Source organism: Muntiacus reevesi, chromosome X (assembly GCF_963930625.1).
Source record: "Muntiacus reevesi chromosome X, mMunRee1.1, whole genome shotgun sequence".
NCBI lineage: Eukaryota > Metazoa > Chordata > Mammalia > Artiodactyla > Cervidae > Muntiacus > Muntiacus reevesi.
The window spans coordinates 48,236,379-48,257,125 of NC_089271.1; the positions used below are offsets into that span (position 1 = coordinate 48,236,379).

The 20,747-nt window shown below is 37.3% G+C and overlaps 1 protein-coding gene across 3 annotated transcripts in view; it reads right to left on the reverse strand.

Moving 5' to 3' along the window:
• KLF8 (KLF transcription factor 8) overlaps positions 1-20,747 on the reverse strand; it is a 283,891-nt gene that overhangs the window by 94,679 nt on the left and 168,465 nt on the right. The window contains exon 1 of one of the 3 annotated variants that reach the window (XM_065915788.1): positions 8,745-8,816. The exons of the other annotated variants lie outside the window; for them this stretch is intronic. Coding sequence (XP_065771860.1) covers positions 8,745-8,816 — 72 coding nt within the window. Of the gene's footprint in view, positions 1-8,744; positions 8,817-20,747 lie in introns of those variants that run through there. 3 annotated transcript variants of the gene reach the window in all.

Sequence of the window (20,747 nt, forward strand, 5' to 3'; positions counted from 1 at the left end):
AGAAAAGAGTATTGTCACGGTAATGAAATAAAACTCAGGCTGCTCCCAAACAGAAAGAAGAAAGCTGCTTTTGTACACAAGTCCCTTCTAGCTTTGCTCTGGGTTTAGACTAACCATTTTCATGCCCAAGTACACATGCATGCACATATACACATACATGTGCACATTCACTGCTTAAGTAAAAAGTCACTTTAACCCTCTGAATCTCCAAACCTTTTCTAATAAGGACATCAGGTATTTGGATCTTAGAGAAAGGAGAGGTGGATGGAGTTGGATATTATTAGAAAGTTAGACCTAATCTAAACTTAGAGGGATCTCAAATTTTAATTCCCACCATCATAATAGCACCAGAAAATGAAGCATTATAAGACAAAAGAATTCATCAATTTGTGCAAAGTAATAAAACAGGTAACCATAAGGGGCTGGGAGAAAGTATCAAGCATAGTAGCAGCTACATCCAGGCAAAATGAGGTTAGAAATGTATATATGTAGGTATGTACATATGTATACATGCATGTGTATGTATATGTGTATTAGTGTATGTATATGTGTATTGATAAAAAAGTGAAACATTTTTCCTTTCTCAAAGCATCAGATATTGTTTTCAAATAGGAAATTTACTTTATTTAAATAACTATATATCTATTACATATTAGAAAAATAAATACGTAACACATTGCAGTGTGCTTAATGGTGTTCCCCTCAAAAGATATGTCCATGTCCCAATACTCAGGTTTGGAGATTCTCCTAGATTATTTGGGTAGGCCTTAAATTCATTAACAAATATTTTTATAAAAGGCACACAGAGAAGACACACACAGAAACAGAGAAGAAATCAATATGAAGAAGCATACGGACATTGGAGTGCTGAGGCCACAAGTCAAAGAACACCTGCATCCACCAGAAGGTGGAAAAGACAAGGAACTGATTCTCTCCTAGAGCCTTGGGATGGTTCAAGGACTTACAACACCTTGGTTTTGAAATTATGGCCTCTAGAACTGTAAATTTCTGTTGTTTTAAGCTACCCAATTTGCAGTAATTTGTTGTGGAATCCCTATGAAACTAACACCCCACATCAAACCCAAAATTCTCCAGATTGTTTAGGACAAAACTAATATAAGTATATATTTTTAACTGATCTAATTTTTTTAATGTAAGTAAGTAATATTATTGATAAGGATATGGCAGAAATTGTGAAGGTGGTACACAAATAATTGAAATTTGGGAGACAATATCACTGTGTAAACAAGAGATACTTACATGAAACAGCTGACAATTGGAAAACAAGTAATAAACAGAGCCACAAGAGTGATTGATACAGATAAATTGGTACTCCAGGAGCTCAGGACACTAGAGATTAGTGAGAGTTGGGGTTATCAGTGAAAGTTTTATGGAAGAGATGAAAATGGAATTTGGGCCCTATAGAAAGTGTGGGATTTGGTAAATTAAACAGGCTGATTGAAGCACATTTCAAGGCAGAAATAAAAGGTGTCACGGAGAACCACTGAAACATATATGACCCAATTAGATAATATTATATAAATACTGTTAATTTTCTCAAATGTATTAGTGCTGATGTAATCATATAGGAGAATGTCATTATTTATAAATGATGCATGTTCAATTATTTAGGCTTGAAGTTTCTTGATATGTTACTTTCAAAGAAAGAAATGAGAAAAAGAGAGAGAGGAAGAGAAACACAGAGAGGCTGAGAAAGAGAGAAAATATATGCAACTATGTGAGAATATTAACTATATTAAGAGAATGTTATTTGAGAATGTTAACTATATTAAGTTGGAAGGGGAAGATATGTATGATACAATATAAACCTTAGATCTGTTCACACACTTTGTCCAAGAAATTCTACCTCTGGGAAATAATCAGAAACTTTCAACAAATGGAATGTGACAAGGAAGTTCTCATTCATTATATGGCACAGTGATGTATGAATTCAAGAGAAAGCAAGTTGTGTGTACTGAGCGAGACACCCACCCACCAATCCTACCTCATGACATAAAAAAATCATAATGAAGCAAACTAGGAGGCTTCTGTTGACTAGGATGCTGCCAGCATTGCACTGTTATAGAACACATTTTCTGGGCTTGGGACATGGTGAGTATTCTGTGGCCAAGTACCACAAATACTCTAACTTCACTAAAAGCAAGATATCTTGGAAATGTAAAGAAAGAAAGAAACAAAAAAAATGCTGAGATTATCCACCATCCAGAATTTTCTATACATTGCATCAGTTTCAAAGTGACCTCAAATTCTGGAACCTTAGTATACTTATTGCATGGAAGAACATTTTTGGAATTGTGCTTAGGTGTACTGAGATTCCAAAATAAGGGAGCTATGTATGCTTGACAATATTTCATTGAATATAATATTTTATTGTGAATTTAATAGATTTTTATCTAACACTTATACTCAGCTTCCAGTTAGTAATTACTATGACAAAGCACTAGCAGCCTGCAGATGTTTTGTAACAATTAGCAACTTTTGATGTGCTAATAGTTTCTAAATGGCAACAGTTACAAGTAAGGCAAATAGGACACTATATTGGGTTTGTGTGCGTGTTCTCAGTCATGCCTGACTCTTTGCAACCCAGGAACTGTAGCCCACCAGACTCCACTGTCCATGGAATTTTCCAGCCAACAATGCTGGAGCGGGTTGCCATTTCCTACTCTCGGGGATCTTCCAAACTCAGGATCAAACACACATCTCCTGCATCTCTTGCTTTGGCAGGCATTCTTTACCACTAGCTCCACCTAGGAACTCAGGAATATTGAGTTTAATGTCATTAAAATAGTACAAGGAAGTCTCAACCATATGCACCATATAACAAACAAATTCAATTGTACACCAAAAACAAAGCATTTAATGTAAAAAACAATTTTTTTCTAAAATAGGATTTCCAAATGTCAGCCAGATAATTTATAAGGCTACTTAATTAAAAAAAAAAACAGATCAGTTCTGGCTAAACAAAACTGTATACTCAATTTTACAGGCAATTTAAGGAATTTTCAAGGATAATTTGACTGTATTTGGTTTTCACTTATGCAATGACTTTAGAACTCAACCTTGAGCAAAATGGAAATTCCACATCTAACACAGAATGTTTAGCTGTAAAAACCAGATAATCTGTTCTGAATCATTGTTCTGGGAGTGCCCAAGGTCACAACTTTCTTATGTGTAAAATAGGAAAATTAAGAATACCTATCTGTGATGGTTCATTTTATGTGTCAACTTGGCTGGGCCAGGTGTCCAGATATTTGGTCAAACATTATTCTTAATGCTTCCGTGAAGTTTTTCTTTTTTTTCTTTTTTTGGAGGAGGGTGAGATTAAGGCAGGAGGAGAAGGAGAACAACAGAGGATAAGATGGTTGGATGGCATCACCGACTCAATGGACACGAGTTTGAACAAGCTCCAGGAGTTGATAATGGACAGTAAGGCCTGGTGTGCTGCAGTCCATGGAGTTGCAGAGGTGGACATGACTGAGAGACTGTACTGAACTGAGATTAATATTAAAAATCACTGAACTTTGAACAAAACAGATTATCCTCCATAGTGTGATTTGGCCTCATCCAATCACATGAAGGCTTTAATAAATAATGATCTCCTCCAAGGAAGAACAAATTCTTCCAGCAGTCTGCCTTTTGATGAACTGTGGTGTTGGAGAAGACTCTTGAGAGTCCCTTGGACTGCAAGGAGATCCACCCAGTCCATCCTAGAGGAGATCGGTCCTGGGTATTCATTGGAAGGACTGATACTGAAGCTGAAACTCCAGCTCATGTGGAGTTTGGCCACCTCATGCAAAGAGTTGACTCATTGGAAAAGACCCTGATGCTGGGAGGGATTGGGGGCAGGAGGAGAAGGGGACGACAGAGGATGAGATGGCTGGATGGCACCTCTGACTCAATGGACATTAGTTTGAGTAAACTCCGGGTGTTGGTGATGGACAGGGAAGCCTGGCGAGCTGTGATTCATGGGGTCACGAGGAGTCGGACACGACTGAGCGACGGAACTGAACTGAACTGAACTGATAAAATAACTCTTCTATGGCTCTCCCACTTGCCAGTCTACCCCAACAGAGTTTGGATTCACTAGAATTCCATAATCATGTTAGCCAATTCCTTAAAGTCTTTCTCTCTCTGGGGTATGGAGGAAAGGAAACCCTTCTACACTGGTTTTAGGATTGTAAATTGATGCAGTCACTATAGAAAACAGTATGGAGGTTCCTCAAAAAACTAAAACTACAGTTGCCATCACCCAGTTCAGTCGCTCAGTCATGTATGACTCTGTGACCCCATGAATGGTAGCATGCAGGCCTCCCTGTCCATCACCATCTCCCAGAGTTTACCCAAATTATGTCCATTGAGTCAGTGATGCCATCCAACAATCTCATCCTCTGTCATCCCCTTCTCCTCCTGCCCTCAATCTTTCCCAGCATCAGGGTCTTTTCAAATGAGTCAGCTCTTCCCATTGGGTGGCCAAAGTATTGGAGTTTCAGCTTCAACATCAGTCTTCCAATGAATACAGAGGTCTGATCTCCTTAAGGGTGGATTGGGTGGATCTCCTTGCTATCCAAGGGACTCTCAAGAGTCCTCTCTAACACCACAGTTCAAAAGTACCAATTCTTTGGTGCTCAGCTTTCTTTATAGTCCAACTCTCACATCCATACATGACTACTGGAAAAAACTTTGTTGACAAAGTAATGTCTCTGCTTTTTAATATGCTGTCTAGGTTGCTCATATATTTTAATTTCATGTCTTTTAATATCTTTTAATTTCATGGCTGCAATCACCATCTGCAGTGATTTTGGAGCCCCAAAAAATAAAGTCAGACACTGTTTCCACTGTTTCCCCATCTATTTGCCATGAAGTGATGGGACAAGATGCCATGATCTTAGTTTTCTGAATGTTGAGCTTTAAGCCAACTTTTTCACACTCCTCTTTCACTTTCATCAAGAGGTTCTTCAGTTCTTCACTTTTTGCCATAAGGGTGGTGTCATCTGCATATCTGAGGTTATTGATGTTTCTCCCGGCATTCTTGATGCCAGTTTGTGCTTCTTCCAGCCCAGCGTTTCTCATGATGTACTCTGCATATAAGTTAAATAAGCAGGGTGACAATATACAGCCTTGATGTACTCCTCTTCCTATTTGGAACCAGTCTGTTGTTCCATGTCCAGTTCTAACTGTTGCTTCCTGACCTGCATACAGTTTTCTCAAGAGGCAGGTCAGGTGGTCTGGTATTCCCATCTCTTTCAGAATTTTCCATAGTTTATTGTGATCCACACAGTCAAAGGCTTTGGCATAGTCAGTAAAACAGAAATAGATGTTTTTCTGGAACTCTATTGCTTTTTTGATGATCCAGTGGATGTTGGCAATTTGATATCTGGTTACTCTGCCTTTTCTAAATCCAGCTTGAACATCTGAAAGTTCACAGCTCACGTATTGATGAGGCCTGGCTTGGAGAATTTTGAGCATTACTTCACTAGCGTGTGAGATGAGTGCAACTGTGTGGTCGTTTGTGCATTCTTTGGGATTGCCTTTCTTCGGGATTGGAATGAAGACTGACGTTTTCCAGTACTGTGGCCACTGCTTAGTTTTCCAAATGTGCTGGCATGTTGAGTGCAGCACTTTCACAGCATCATCTTTGAGGATTTGAAACAGCTCAACTGGAATTCCATCACCTCTCCTCGCTTTGCTCATAGTGATGCTTCCAAAGGCCCACTTCACTTCACATTCCAGGATGTCTAGCTCTAGGTGATTGATCACACCATTGTGATTATCTGGGTCGTGAAGATCTTTGTTGTACAGTTCTTCTGTGTGTTCTTGCCACCTCTTCTTAATATCTTCTTTTTCTGTTAGGTCCATACCATTTCTGTCCTTTATTGAGCCTATATCTGCATGAAATATTCCCTTGGTATTGAGAGAGTCAATTCCTAGGTAGGTTGATAAGAAGTCCCGGGGTCCCCAAGGAGAGAGGGGTCTGGAATTCTCAAGGAGGAGGAAAGGTCAAACTTTCTTTTCCCCTCTACATTCCTTATTCTTAGTCACATAAAATGTTTCTATCATTAAGCCTGGAACTGATGATTACACACACGACAAACAGCTGGGTTTGCACTCTGTACTAAGGATTATATAAGGGTGTATCCAGCTTGAGGACAGTTTCTCCTTCCTGAAAACCTTCTGACTAATCCTGTTATCATGAAATGTGGATTGTGGGAATGAGTCTAGTAAGATCTTTGCAACCTCTGGACATTCTTTTGATTCATTGTAATAACTAACTGGAGAGTATGTAACTCCATTGCTGAAGACTAGCAGGGGGCACTCTCCATCCCCCTTCTGATATCTGTGTCAGAAGCTTTCTCTCTCTCTTTTATACTTTAATAAAATTTTATTACACAAAACTCTGAGCAATCAAGCCTCGACTCTGGCCCCAGATTAAATTCTTCCCCAGAGGATCAAGAATCCTGGCATCCTTCATGGTTCAGCAACAACCTTTTAGTATCTCTAATTTTCTTGAAGAGATCTCTAGTCTTTCCCATTCTATTGTTTCCCTCTATTTCTTGGCATTGATCGCTGAGTAAGACTTTCTTATCTCTCCTTGCTATTCTTTGGAACTCTGGATTCAAATGGGTATATCGTTCCTTTTATCCTTTGCTTTTCACTTCTCTTCTTTTCACAGCTAGCTGTAAGGCCTCCTCAACAAGTCATTTTTCTTTTTTACATTTCTTTTTTCTTGGGGGCGGTCTTGATCCCTATCTTCTGTACAATGTCACAAACCTCCATCCATAGTTCATCAGGCACTCTGTCGATCAGATCTAGTCCCTTAAATCTATTTCTCACTTCCACTGCATAATTATAAGGGATTTGATTTAGGTCATACCTGAATGGTCTAGTGATTTTCCCCACTTTCTTAAACTTAAGTCTGAATTTGGCAATAAGGAGTTCATGATCTGAGCCACAGTCAGCTCCTGGTCTTGTTTTTGCTGACTGTATAGAGCTTCTCCATTTTGGCTGCAAAGAATATAAGCCATATGGTCCTGTAATCCCGTTCCTAGGCATACATCATAGACATAGAGAACAGACTTGTGGTTGCTAATCGGGGTAGAGTGGGATAGGGGTGGGGTAGGGATGGATTGGGAGTTTGGGATTAGCAACATATTATATATATATAATGGATAAACAACAAAGTTTTATTGTATAGCACAGGAAACTATATTCAATATCCTGTGATAAACTATAATGGAAAAGAATATGAAAATGTATATATACACACATATGTATAACTGAATCACTTTGCTGTATGGTAGAAATTAACAGAACATTGTAAATCAACTGTACTTCAATAAAATACATTTTTTTAAAACTCTTTCTCTATAGATTCCTTAAAAAGTTAGGAACAAATCTACAATATGACCCAGCAATCCCACTACTGTGGGATATACCCCAAGACAACCACAATTCTAAGACACATGTGCCCCAGTGTTCATTGCAGCAATATTTACAATAGCTAGAACATGGAAGCAAACTAGATGTCCATTGACAGATGAATGAATAAAGAAGACGTGATATACATATATATATATATATATATATATATATATATATATATATACATACATACACAGTGGACTATTACTCAGCCAGAAAACGAATGAATTTGAGTCAGTTCTAGTGAGGTGATGAACCTAGAGTGTTTTATACAGAATGAAGTAAGTCAGAAAGAGGAAAACAAATATTGTATATTAATACATATATACAGAGTCTATAAAAATCATATTGATTAACCTATTTACAGGGAAGGAATGGAGACATAGATGTAGAGGATGGACTTGACACAGCAAAGGAAGGAGCGAGTGGGATAAATGGAGAAAGCAGCATCAACATATATATATATATATACACTAGCATGTGTAAAATAGATAGCGGTGAGAAGTTGCTATATAACACAGGAAGCCCAGTCTGGTGCTCTGTGATGACCTCGAGTGGTGGGATGAGGGGAGGGGAAGGAGGTTCAAGAAGGAGGGATATATGTATAATTACAGCTGATTTGCATTGTGGTATGGCAGAAACCAACACAACATTGTAAAGCAATTTTCCTCCAATTGAAAAATAAATAAATAAAGAAGTACACACAAAAATTATTTCTCTATAGATAGGTAGATAGATAAAGATATGTATATTTGGATAGTTATATAGATAGAGATGTAATTTTATTTTAGGTGTAAAGATATACATATATATATATAATTTGTATCTACAGACATATGGAGTAGATAGATATAGATACAAATTCTATGTATATCTGTAGATATAAGGATAGAGAGAGATTGAAAAATACACATTCTGGTGTTCCTGTCTATCTGTAGAATACTGACTAACACACTATCCAAAAAAAAAAAGTTATTGTAAAGATCAAATAAGACATTGCATTTAGTCTTCAGAGTGCTTGAAATATGGAACAGTGCTAGATAAATGATTTCTGTTTTCTATGAAGTATCTAATCTTGTCCATATAGACTTGATCCTAAAGGATATACTTCTTTTATGCCAGATTTACTCCCTATTTGAACCAGAAACCCAGGCATCCAAGTATTTTCTGGAAACTTCCCTTCCTTCACTCTTTCTCAGTCCCCATCATGTCGTTAGAAAGAAAAATGAGCTTCAGCTCTATGATTACCATGTACTGAACACTATTATGGCTCAATATGAATATTCATTTTCTTGATAACCGACCTGTTTGAATATATGCATTGAGCCACCTTCTGAATTAAGTTGGACCTCCAAGTTGCTTATGAGTTGATCCATATCTGGAAAAGAATCAAGGGAAAGACAATTTAAAAATAAAATCTAACCCACTGTATGGATACAGTATGCCACTAACCCTTGGTTACACCTGTTTGTATTCTATAAATATTATTTTTCAGGACTTACTAGATACTAAGAAGTCAGAATTTGGACAACATTCTAATTTGCATATTCTGCTCACCAAGATAGCCCTGACTGGTCCCCAGCAGTATTAGCTTCCTCTTTCCCTCACATCTTCTATGCACATGAATTTGTTTCTCCCAACCTCTCCAACTAGCACTACCTTCATAGGGACATCATTATAGCTACATAGTTTCCAGAATCTTCCCCTTTCTGGCCTAATTCTCATTCCTGTATGGATATTTACTCTAATGAACTTGCTTACACATCAGTGCCAGATCTCTCTAAAGAAGCATTTTATCTTTCTACTTCTCTTAAACATGCAAGCCAAGAGTCGTTCATATATGCTATTTTCTATTTCTCTTTTAGATAATTTTTCCTCTTTTTCAAAAAATCAAAGTATAGTTGATCTACCATGTCATATTAGTTGCAGGTGTACAGCACAGTGATTCAGATATATATTCAACTAAAAAAAATTCACAACCTAAAAGTTGAGTTACATATTATTTGGCAGGACTTTTTAGGACTTCCAGCCTGGGAGGCAGCATCTCGAGTAAACCCTGAGAGAATTGCTCCGAGGAAGTAAGTGGCAGGGGGTAGGGGAGATAGGATATATAGGAGGTTTGCAACACAGGGCAGGTAGTCAGAATATCAAAAGGTTACTGTTAAAGAAAACCAGAAATCCCAAGTTAGAGAAATGATTGTGATGTTGTAGAGTAGCTGAATGAAGCCACGAAGTGTGTCCTTTTTCCTCTTAATGAAAGTAAACACTAGGTGGCTTCATTCAGCTGCCCTATACCATCATAATCATTTCCATCACTAGTACCTACCAGCACCTCATCAACCAGATTTCCTTTCATTTAGCTACATTCTAATCTCACTAGAGATGAAAATATAGGGCAAGGAAGATGAAGTCACAGTTTGCACTTGAATTAACTGGCCAGATTTCAGATCACACTAAGTTTCACCCAGTCTATTACAATTAGTTTCATTTATGACCTGGTTGCATTTCAAAAGATAGTCTATAAATCAGTTAATTGTTTTGGATGTCAACTACATTTACCCACAGAAATGTTCATTTCACAGGTCACTTTACAACATCTGTTTAAAACCTAATGCAGTTAAATGAACAATCAGCAAGGATACAAACTATAATACAGACACACAAAAGAGTAAAAGATAAACATAAATAATTTCTTTATTTATTGACTGTTAGGAACTGAAGAAAATAGTATTAATTAGATAATTAGATAGGCAATAACACACAATGAATCTTCTACTGAGATTATGAGGAAAATTTCTGGGTTGCTATCAAAGAATTTGGAGAATTCTGACACTCTAAAATGTCTCCAATTTTATCTCAAACAACATTTTCTTTTCGTTGATCCATAAATGTGAGTAGTGCTGTTCACGTATATATTCACCATTTACAAAATATTTATGCATAACTATTATGTGTCAGAGGTCATTCTGGGCTTCCCTGATGGCTCAGATAGTAAAGAATCTGCCTGCAATGCAGGAGACCTAGGTTCAATCCCTGGGTCAGGAAGATCCCCTGGAGAAGGGAATGGATACTCACGCCAGTAATCTTGCCTGGGGAATTCCATGGATAGAGAAGTCTGGCAGGCTACAGTCCATGGGGTCACAAAGAGTGGAATAAAACTGAGGGACTAACACTTTCACTTTCAGAATTTATACTAGGCACCTTGTTATGTTTTAGATCTGGGTCAACCAGACATGGAGAGCCAGCAAGTATAGCAGAGAGCACTGAACTGGGAGTTAGATGCCCAGGAATTACATCTTACAATCTTTGTCAAGGTATTTTTCTTTTTAAGCCTCAACTTCCCCATGTAAAATTAAAAGATTTAAAATTGTTCTCTGCTGAGCCCTAAGGCTTCTATGAAGCCTCATTAGGGGTAGGGGTTGGGGTTAACGGAGGAAGAAATCTAGTACTGAATAAGTACTGCAGAAGTCAGATGCAGAAAACTCAACTCTAATTTCCATTAAATTGTAAACTTTTTGAAAGCAGAGATTTTCACCTTTGATGATTTCTTCAGTGATGTATTTAAAGGGCTTAGAGTAGTGTTTGGGACATGGTAGTCTTTAATACATTTCTAAAAGTTTTTGATGAGTGACAGAAAAGGAGAATGAAGTGTGTCTTCTCAATATAGGAATTGGACAAAAGTGGAAAAGAAACAAAGAAAATTAAAAAGGTTAACATATATGAGATGTTTAAGGTGTAATTAACTGTGAAGTATAAGGGGACAGAGAGGGCAGCCATTTCTGATTTTAAGGAGGGGGAAAGGAGGTGCAGTTGTAGAAAAAGAATGTCTGGTCAGATAATTTTCATACTACACAGGCGGGCCATAATGAAAGCCAGGAGAGCTTGCCTTGTTGCTGCCAGAAAAATCTATAGGAGAGAGGGGAGAGAATTTGGTATATCCTCTCCATTCATCCAGGACTTTTCTGGTGCCTCAGATGGTACCTCATTGAGGTTTTGATTTGCATTTCTCTGATAATGAGTGAAGTTGAACATCTTTTCATGTGTTTGTTAGCCATCTGTATGTCTTCTTTGGAGAAATGTCTGTTTAGATTTTTGGCCCATTTTTTGATTGGGTCATTTATTTTTCTGGAATTGAGCTGCAGGAGTTGCTTGTATATTTTTGAGATTAATCCTTTGTCTGTTGCTTCATTTGCTATTATTTTCTCCCATTCTGAGGACTGCCTTTTCACGTTGCTTATAGTTTCCTTTGTTGTGCAAAAGCTTTTAAGTTTCATTAGGTCCCATTTTTTTATTTTTGCTTTATTTCCAATATTCTAAGAGGTGGGTCATAGAGGATCTTGCTGTGATTTATGTCAGAGAGTGTTTTGCCTATGTTCTCCTCTAGGAGTTTTAGAGTTTCTGGTCTTACATTTAGATCTTTAATCAATTTTGAGTTTATTTTTGTGTATGGTGTTAGAAACTGTTCTAGTTTCATTCTTTTACAAGTGGTTGACCAGTTTTCCCAGCACCACTTGTTAAAGAGGTTGTCTTTTTTTCCACTGTATATTCTTGCCTCCTTTGTCGAAGATAAGGTGTCCATAGGTACGTGGATTTATCTCTGGGCTTTCTATTTTGTTTCATTCATCTATATTTCTGTCTTTATGCCAGTACCGTACTGTCTTGATGACTGTGGCTTTGTAGTAGAGCCTGAAGTCAGACAGGTTGATTCCTCCAGTTCCATTCTTCTTTCTCAATATTGCTTTGGCTATTCGAGGTTTTTTGTATTTCCATACAAATTGTGAAATTATTTGTTCTAGTTCTGTGAAAAATACCGTTGGTAGCTTGATAGGGATTGCATTGAATCTATAGATTGCTTTGGGTAGTATAGTCATTTTCACAATATTGATTCTTCCAATCCATGAACACAGTATATTTCTCCATCTATTTGTGTCCTCTTTGATTTCTTTCATCAGTGTTTTATAGTTTTCTATGTATAGGTCTTTTGTTTCTTTAGGTAGATGTACTCCTAAGTATTTTATTCTTTTTGTTGCAATGGTGAATGGTATTGTTTCCTTAATTTCTCTTTCTGTTTTCTCATTGTTAGTGTATAGGAATGCAAGGGATTTCTGTGTGTTAATTTTATATCCTGCAACTTTACTATATTCATTGATTAGCTCTAGTAATCTTCTGGTAGAGTCTTTAGGGCTTTCTATGTAGAGGATCATGTCATCTGCAAACAGTGAGAGTTTCACTTCTTCTTTTCCTATCTGGATTCCTTTTATTTCTTTTTCTGCTCTGATTGCTGTGGCCAAGACTTCCAAAACTATGTTGAATAGTAGTGGTGAGAGTGGGCACCCTTGTCTTTTTCCTGATTTTAGGGGAAATGCTTTCAACTTTTCACCATTGATAATGGTGAAGAGTTATCTTTTTGATATTGTTTGCTGTGGGTTTGTCATATATAGTTTTTATTATGTTGAGGTATGTTCCTTCTATTCCTGCTTTCTGGAGAGTTTTTATCATATATGGATGTTGAATTTTGTCAAAGGCTTTCTCTGCATCTATTGAGATAATCATATGGTTTGTATCTTTCAATGTGCTAATGTGGTGTATTACATTGATTGATTTGTGGATATTAAATAATCCTTGCATTCAGAAGAAGGTAAACTTCCAAACTCATTCTATGAGGCCACCACCACCCTAATTCCAAAACCAGACAAAGATGCCCCATAAAAAGAAAACTACAGGCCAATATCACTGATGAACATAGATGCAAAAATCCTTAACACTTTTATCTTTTGAATGGCCTCTCCACTCACTGTCTGAGCTACCTGACTCATGAGCACCAAGGCAAGTAATCCTATAAGAGTCCTGAAGAGGTAAAGTGAAGTTGCTCAGTCATGTCTGACTCTTTGCAACCCTATGGATTGTAACCTACCAGGCTCCTTCATCCATGGGATTTTCCAGGCAAGAGTACTGGAGTGGGTTGCCATTTCCTTCTCCAGGGGATCTTCCTGACCTAGGGATTGAACCTGGGTTACCCACATTGTAGGTAGACAGTTTACCATCTGAGCCACCAAGGAAGTCATAAGAGTCCTGGGACTTCTCAATTTGGAGGTCATGTAAATAAAGGTATCCATAACACTAACCATTATTTTTATTTTCAAGGCTACATATTGATTCTAAGATCTAGCTACAAAAAACAAGCAAAAAAAAAAAAAAAGCTGGAGCAGCTACATTATACATATTTATCAGAACTAGTCTTTAAAATAAGAAAATGAATACATTTTTGTTGTGCATTCTTATTTTAATTGAAGATGAAACAACTACATCATTGATAGCACTGAAAGAGAAAAAAAGAGCTAGAATAAACAGCCCCAAATAAGTAAAAATTAAGGATCTGTTCAGCACTGTGAAGACCTTTCTGAGGATATTGTACCTTTTTTTTGAGTTTGCATTTCAAGGGAAGTAAAATGGAAGAGAAATGCAGGAAAAATGAAACAAATTCTAGAAAAATAAATGATCAATTTTTAAAAAGAAAAAAAATGGAGCTCAGTTAATAAATCTGGGTCAGTACATTTTGCAAAAAAGAAGTAAGGGCAAGGAAGGCTATCCTGATACCTGCATTCAAAGGCACATGTTAGGTATTAGGAGAAAGCAGAACTGCTATGTTATTACTGGAGATTACAGCTGACTTGAGGATTTTGCTAATGATAGCCAAGTCTTTATAGATAACTTTATAGTTATAAATAGTCAACGCTGTAGTAGAAACTCTGTATGTATGTATAGATATTATATATAATATATATACATTATTTAAGTTACATTATATGCATTATATATAATATATATATACATTATATAACATATATATACACACACACATACATATATATATATATAGAGAGAGAGGGGAGCAGATAGTACCAAGCTTCCACCTGGTCTTTACTGAATCTCTACCATCAAGTGTTTTGCAATATAGGCCAGATAGAGAAAATTGGCAGTCCATAGCAGGTGCTGCCCTGCTTCTTATAGCAATGTTAAAAAATTAAAATCACAGTAGCTGATAATATTTCTTCCTCTCATCTCTTTACTTTTAATTTTTTATTGAAACATAGTTGATTTACAATGTTTTGTTAGTTTGTTTTACAACAAAGTGATTTAGTTATACATATATGTATATATGTATGTTCTTTTTTTACATTCTCTTTTAAAAGCAGATTTCTTTTTTTAAAATAATTCTATTTCCTTACATATAAAACTCTAAAGATATTATCAGAAAATTAAACAGAGCTAATCCATGAATTTAGTAAAGTCACAGGATACAAAATCAATACACAGAAATCACTTGCATTCCTATATAGTAACAATGAAAACTCAGAAAGAGAAATTAAGGAATCAATTTCATTTACCATTGCAATTAAAAGAGTAAATTACATAAGGATAAACTTATCTAAGGAGAAAAAACAACGTATACAGAAAACTATAAGACACTGATAAAAGGAATCAAAGACAACATTAACAGATGGAGAGAGATACCACGTTCCTGGATTGGAAGAATCAATACTGTGAAAATGATTCTACTATCCAAAGCAATCCACAGATTCAATGCAATCCTTATCAAACTACCAATGGCAGTTTTCACAGAACTACAAGAAAAAAATTTACACTCTGTATGGAAACACAAAAGACCCGATTAGTCATAGCAATTTGAGAAGAAGAATGGAGCTTGAGGAATCAACCTTACTGATTTAAAACTATACTACAAAGCTACAGTCATCAAGAAAGTATGGTACTGGCACAAAAACAGAAATACAGACCAAAGGAACAAGACCTAAAACACAGAGATAAACCCACACCACCTATGGGTACCTTATATTTGATAAAGGAGACAAGAATATACCATGGAGAAGACAGTCTCTTCATTAAGTGGTACTGGGAAAATGGGACATGTAAAAGATGAAATTAAAGCACTTCCTAGCAGCATAGAGAAAGAAACTCAAAATGAAATAAATGAACTTAAATGTAAGGGAAGAAACTCTTAAAGTCTTAGAGGAAAACATAGGCAGAACCCTCTTTGACATAAATCACAGCAAGATCCTCTATGATTCATCTCCTAGAGTAATGGAAATAAAAACCAAATAAATAAGTGGAACTTAATTAAACTTAAAAGCTTTTGCACAGCAAAGGAAACTATAAAGAAGGGGGAAAAATAACCCTCAGAATGGAAAAAAATAATAGCATATGAAACAACTGACAGAGGATTAATCTCCAAAATATACAAGCAGGTCACACTGATCAATTCCAGAAACACAAAGAATTCAACAAACTTCAGAAAGTGGGCGGAAGATCTAAACAGAAGAACATATCTCCAAAGAAGATGTATAGATGGCTAATAAACACATGAAATGATGCTCAATATCATTCATTATTAAAGAAATGCAAACCAAAACTACAAGAGGTGTCATCTCAAACCAGTCAGAATGGCCATTATAAAAAGAATCTACAAACAATAAATGCTGGAAAGGGTGTGGAGAAAAGGGAACCCTCTTGCACTGTTGCTGGGAATACAAATTGATACAGCCACTATAGAGAACAACATGGAGATTTCTTTTTTAAAAAAAACCTAGGAATAGAACTACCATATGCCCCCAAAAATCCTACTACTGGGCATATAACCTGAGGAAACCATAATTGAAAAGAAAATACACATGTACTTCAATGTTCATTGCAGCATTACTTACAACAGCTAGGACATGGAGGGAACTTTGATGCCCACCAACAGAAGAATGGATAAAGAAGCTGTGGTACACACACACACAATGGAATATTACACAGCCATAAAAGGAACACATTTGAGTGTGTTCTAATGAAGTGAATGAACCTAGAGCCTATTACACATGGTGAAGTAAGTCAGAAAGAGAAAAATAAATATCATATATTAACACATATATGGAATTTAGAAAGATGGTACTTTCTAGATCTCGAAAGATGAACCTATTTGCATTGCAACAGAGATGCAGACATAGAGAACAGACTTGCGGACACAGTGGAGGAAGGAGAGGGTTGGACAAATTGAGAGAGTAGCACTGTACAAATGTACAAATGGTACATTACCATTTGTAAAATAGATAGCCAGTGGGAATTTGCTGTATGATGCAGGGAGATGAAAACCATTGCTCTGTGACAGTTAGAGGGGTGGGATGGGGTGGGAGCTGGGAGGCAGGTTGAAGAAGGAGGTCGACATATGTATACTTATGGCTGATTCATGTTTATGTATGGCAGAAACCAACATAATATTGTAAAGCAATTATCTTTCAATTAAAAATAAATTTAAAAATTTTATTTCCTGCTTTCCCACAAAAGTTGAGAGATCTTACAACATGGAATTTATATCGGCACAAGAGAAAAATTAGCTGTAGGTGATAAATGACTTCTCCCTTTATACAGGACATGATTTCTCACCTTATAGGATCCTGTAGAGATCTGAGGTCTTAAGTCTACATAGTGAGATATAACTATGCATAAAACAATAACAACCAACAATTACAAGATAATATATGCTGAAATGCTTAATTACAATTTGATGATAGGAACATCATTTAGAAGAGGACATAACTGACAGTGAAATCGTCATAAAAAATTCCAAAGTAATGGTCTGTGGTGTGGTCACCCTGAGGAAATAAGATCAGTCAATAAGTGTTATAAAAGGAATTCAGATGAGAAGAAGAGTAGATTATATACTCCCTGAAGGCAAGGGTTCACTACTGTAACTCCAGCTTCTAGCATAATGCCTGGAACTATGTAGGCCCCCAGTAAATGATCGTGGAGCAAAAGAGAGTGACATAATTTTTAAAATGTGTTTTAGGGAAGATATTCTGACCATAGTCTGATGTCTGCGAGGTAAAAAGGGAGGCAAAAAGATTCAAGTTAGAAGTAGAAGCTATTGGATTATTTGATGTGTATTGTGGCAAGACCTTACATAGGTGTCACAAACTCAACCTGGAAGAGTCAGATAGATTAAGATCACCTAGGCCAGATGTAGAATATCATGGTCTGAGAATACATGTCCTGTCTAAAAAGGAAATGAGAAAGCAGTTTACCAACTTCAGGCAACTGTTGACATAAAGGAATACTGGTTCAGTATCTTCTGATTATTTAAGAGAAGGTGGAATTCTAGAGTTTTAAGTAAAATATGAAAATGTTGGCAATCAACCATTTTTTAAGAGTGTGAGTCCAGGAAACCTGACATATTTCTACAGACTGAATGGTGTCCCTCCACAAATTCATATGTTGAACTCCCATCCTCCAGTGTGACTGTATCTGGAGATAAGGATTTTATGTAAGTAATTATGGTTAAATGAGGTCATAAGGGTAGAATCTTCATCCAATGATATTAGTATCCTTACAAGAACAGACATCAGGGAGCTCACTCTCTTTCTCCAGGAGCACAAAGAAGAGGTCATATGAGCAGGGAGAAGGCAGCCATATGCAAGCCACAAAGAGGGCCCTCAACAGAGCCCAATCATGTTGCTATCCTGATTTTGGACTTCCAACCTTTAGAACTACAAGAAAATAAATGTATGTTGTTTAAATCATACAGTCTGTACATTGTTTTTGTTATGGCAGCCCTAGCAGACTAATACATATACTTATAAACTTTTTTTATTGCTACTACAAACAACACTGCAAAAGTTTGGAAATATCTTAACTGTCATTCAATAGAAAACTGTTTAAATTGTGGTTCATCCATATAGTAAAAAACTCTGCAGTCACAGAAGAGAATGAGTTATTTCTTTGCATATGTGTGTGTGTGTGTGTGTGTGTGTGTGTGTGTGTAAAGGTCTCCAAATTATATTTTTAAGGAGACAAAGCAAAGAGCAAAACAATATGCAGAGCATGTTACTATAAAGGGAAGGGGGAGAAGAAATACTCATTTGTTTGATATGCATAAAATGTCTGTGGAAGAAGTTACAATAAACATAACTTTAGCTTCCTGAGGCAATCAGGGGACAAGACTAGGGGGAGACTCTTCATTGTATATCACTTTGTATATTTCAGATTTTGAGCAATGTGGAATGAATTACTAATTTAAAATGCAATTTCAAAGCAAACTTTTATCAATTTAGAGGAAACACAACAAATGTGTAGGCTGTATTCAGCCTGTAGGTTAACTGGTTGTACCTATGGACTAAATTTAGGTGATGGCAATTAGAATAAAAAGAAAGGAAGTGAGCCAGATAAAAAGATAAAAAGAACTCCATAGCCCTTGGCAACCAAGTAGATAAGGAAACTGAGGCAGAGGAAAAAGTCGAAGCGAGCATTTTGAACACAAAATATGGGAACCTCAACAACTATGCTTCCCCATTGCTTACTACACTGTCATGCATTCTTCTACATGCTTTACAAAATTAACACATTTATTCCTTACTGCAACCCTATGAGGTAGTTTCTACTATTATCCTCAACAAAAATATGAGAAAACTCAAGTGTAGAGTTTAAATAACTTCACCAAGATTATAATGATGGTAAATTTCAGGTCTAGGTAAGTGAAAAGAAGTCTTGAATGAGCCATAGGGGAATAGTCTAGAGATGATGATAGATTCTATTTTAGAAATGAGTTTGTGGTTACAACAAAATATCAAATACCTGGATTTCACCTTAGAGCTAGGTTATGTGCATGTGTGTGTGTGCTAAGTCACCTCAGTTGTGTCTGACTTTGTGACCTTATGGACTGTAGCCCACCAGTCTTCTCTGTCCATGGGATTCTCCAGGCAAGAATACTGGAGTGGGTTTCTATGCCCTCCTCTAGGGGATCTTCCCAACTCAGGGATCAAACCCTAATCTCTTACATCTCCTGCATTGGCAGGCGGGTTTTTAACCACTAGCGCTACCTGGGAAGCCCAAAGTTAAGTTACAGCTGTTTAAATGTTTAATACTTCCAGAGTTGGATTGCCCACATTAAATTTACATTGTCTAGGTATACACATATCTAATTTTTTTTAATACTTAGTTTGTTACAGACTTTAAAATCCAGCTTCCTGTCTCACTGTATTACCATCATTAAAAAAAAAAAAAAAATAGAAGAGGGGGACCTTCAAGATGGCAGAGGAGTAGGACAGGGAGATCACCTTCTATGCCCCAAATATATTAAAAAATCATTTGCATGTGGAACATTTCCAACAGAACATCTTCTGAATGCTGGCAGAGGACCCTGGACTTCTAGAAACCAAATCAATCTCCTCGGAATGTGGTAGGCCAAAAGATAAAGATGAAAAGGGAGAGAAAGGAGTTTGGGACGGGGACTTGTGCCCCAGGAAGGGAGTCATGAAGGAGAAAAATATTCTGCACACTAGTAAACTCCCTCACAGGCTGGGTCAGAGGGGATCTTCAGAACCTCAGAGGAGAGTGCAGCGAGACAGGTGTTCCGAAGGTAAAACAGATGATTCACCACAGATTGTGCTGAATGGCATTTTCCAGCAGAGAAATGGCTCACATTATTGTGTCTGCCCACAGTGAGCAGCAGCTGGGTGTGGAGGCTCAGGCCTTGGAGGTCAGTCCACAAGGAGGGGACCAGGGTTGACTGCTGTGAAGATACTCTGAGGGGGCTAATGTGACACTGCAGAGGCAGACCAAAGAAAATGCTGGGGCTGCCAGAGAAGCAAAAGATCACTCCTGTGGAAAGGCTCTAGTGATGTACTCTAACTTCACACATTCACAAAACAAAGGACCATGTTCTAGTGAAAACCAAAGAGGGGTGAACCAGCTGCGGTCTACAGCCCTAGAGCCAGAGAAGCAGGTGGAGGGCCAGAGGCAGAAGGCAAGGGGCCGCGCTATGGTAACAACCCCAGAGATTGCAACTACCACCAAGCTATAAGCAGCTGTAGGTCACTATGCACAACTTCCTGGTAGCCTGAACGGCTTTCCTCTGTCGAGGATCCCCAGCCCAGGATCACATCCCCTGGGTATATGCACAACTCACCTCAGAGTATGGTAACCTTCCACAGGGACCAGACATAGAAAGCAATCCCCACACACCCCAGTGTCATCTGCTGTACCTCTCCCTCTTTCCAGCACAACTGAGCAAGTCAGCCCTATTAAGCAGTTACTTTGCCCCCTGTGTCTGGGCGGAGAACAGACACCGGAGAGACTTACAAACAGAGGCAGTCCCAAAACCAAAGTGAAATGCCAGGAGTTGTGTAAGCAAAGAAAAGAAGGGGAAATCTCCCCAGAAGTGGCAGGTGCAATGATTTAAATTCTTGCAATTAGCCTGTGCTTTAAGGGGAACTGTAGAATTTGAGAATAAGTATAAGCTGGAGCAAGGGAAGATT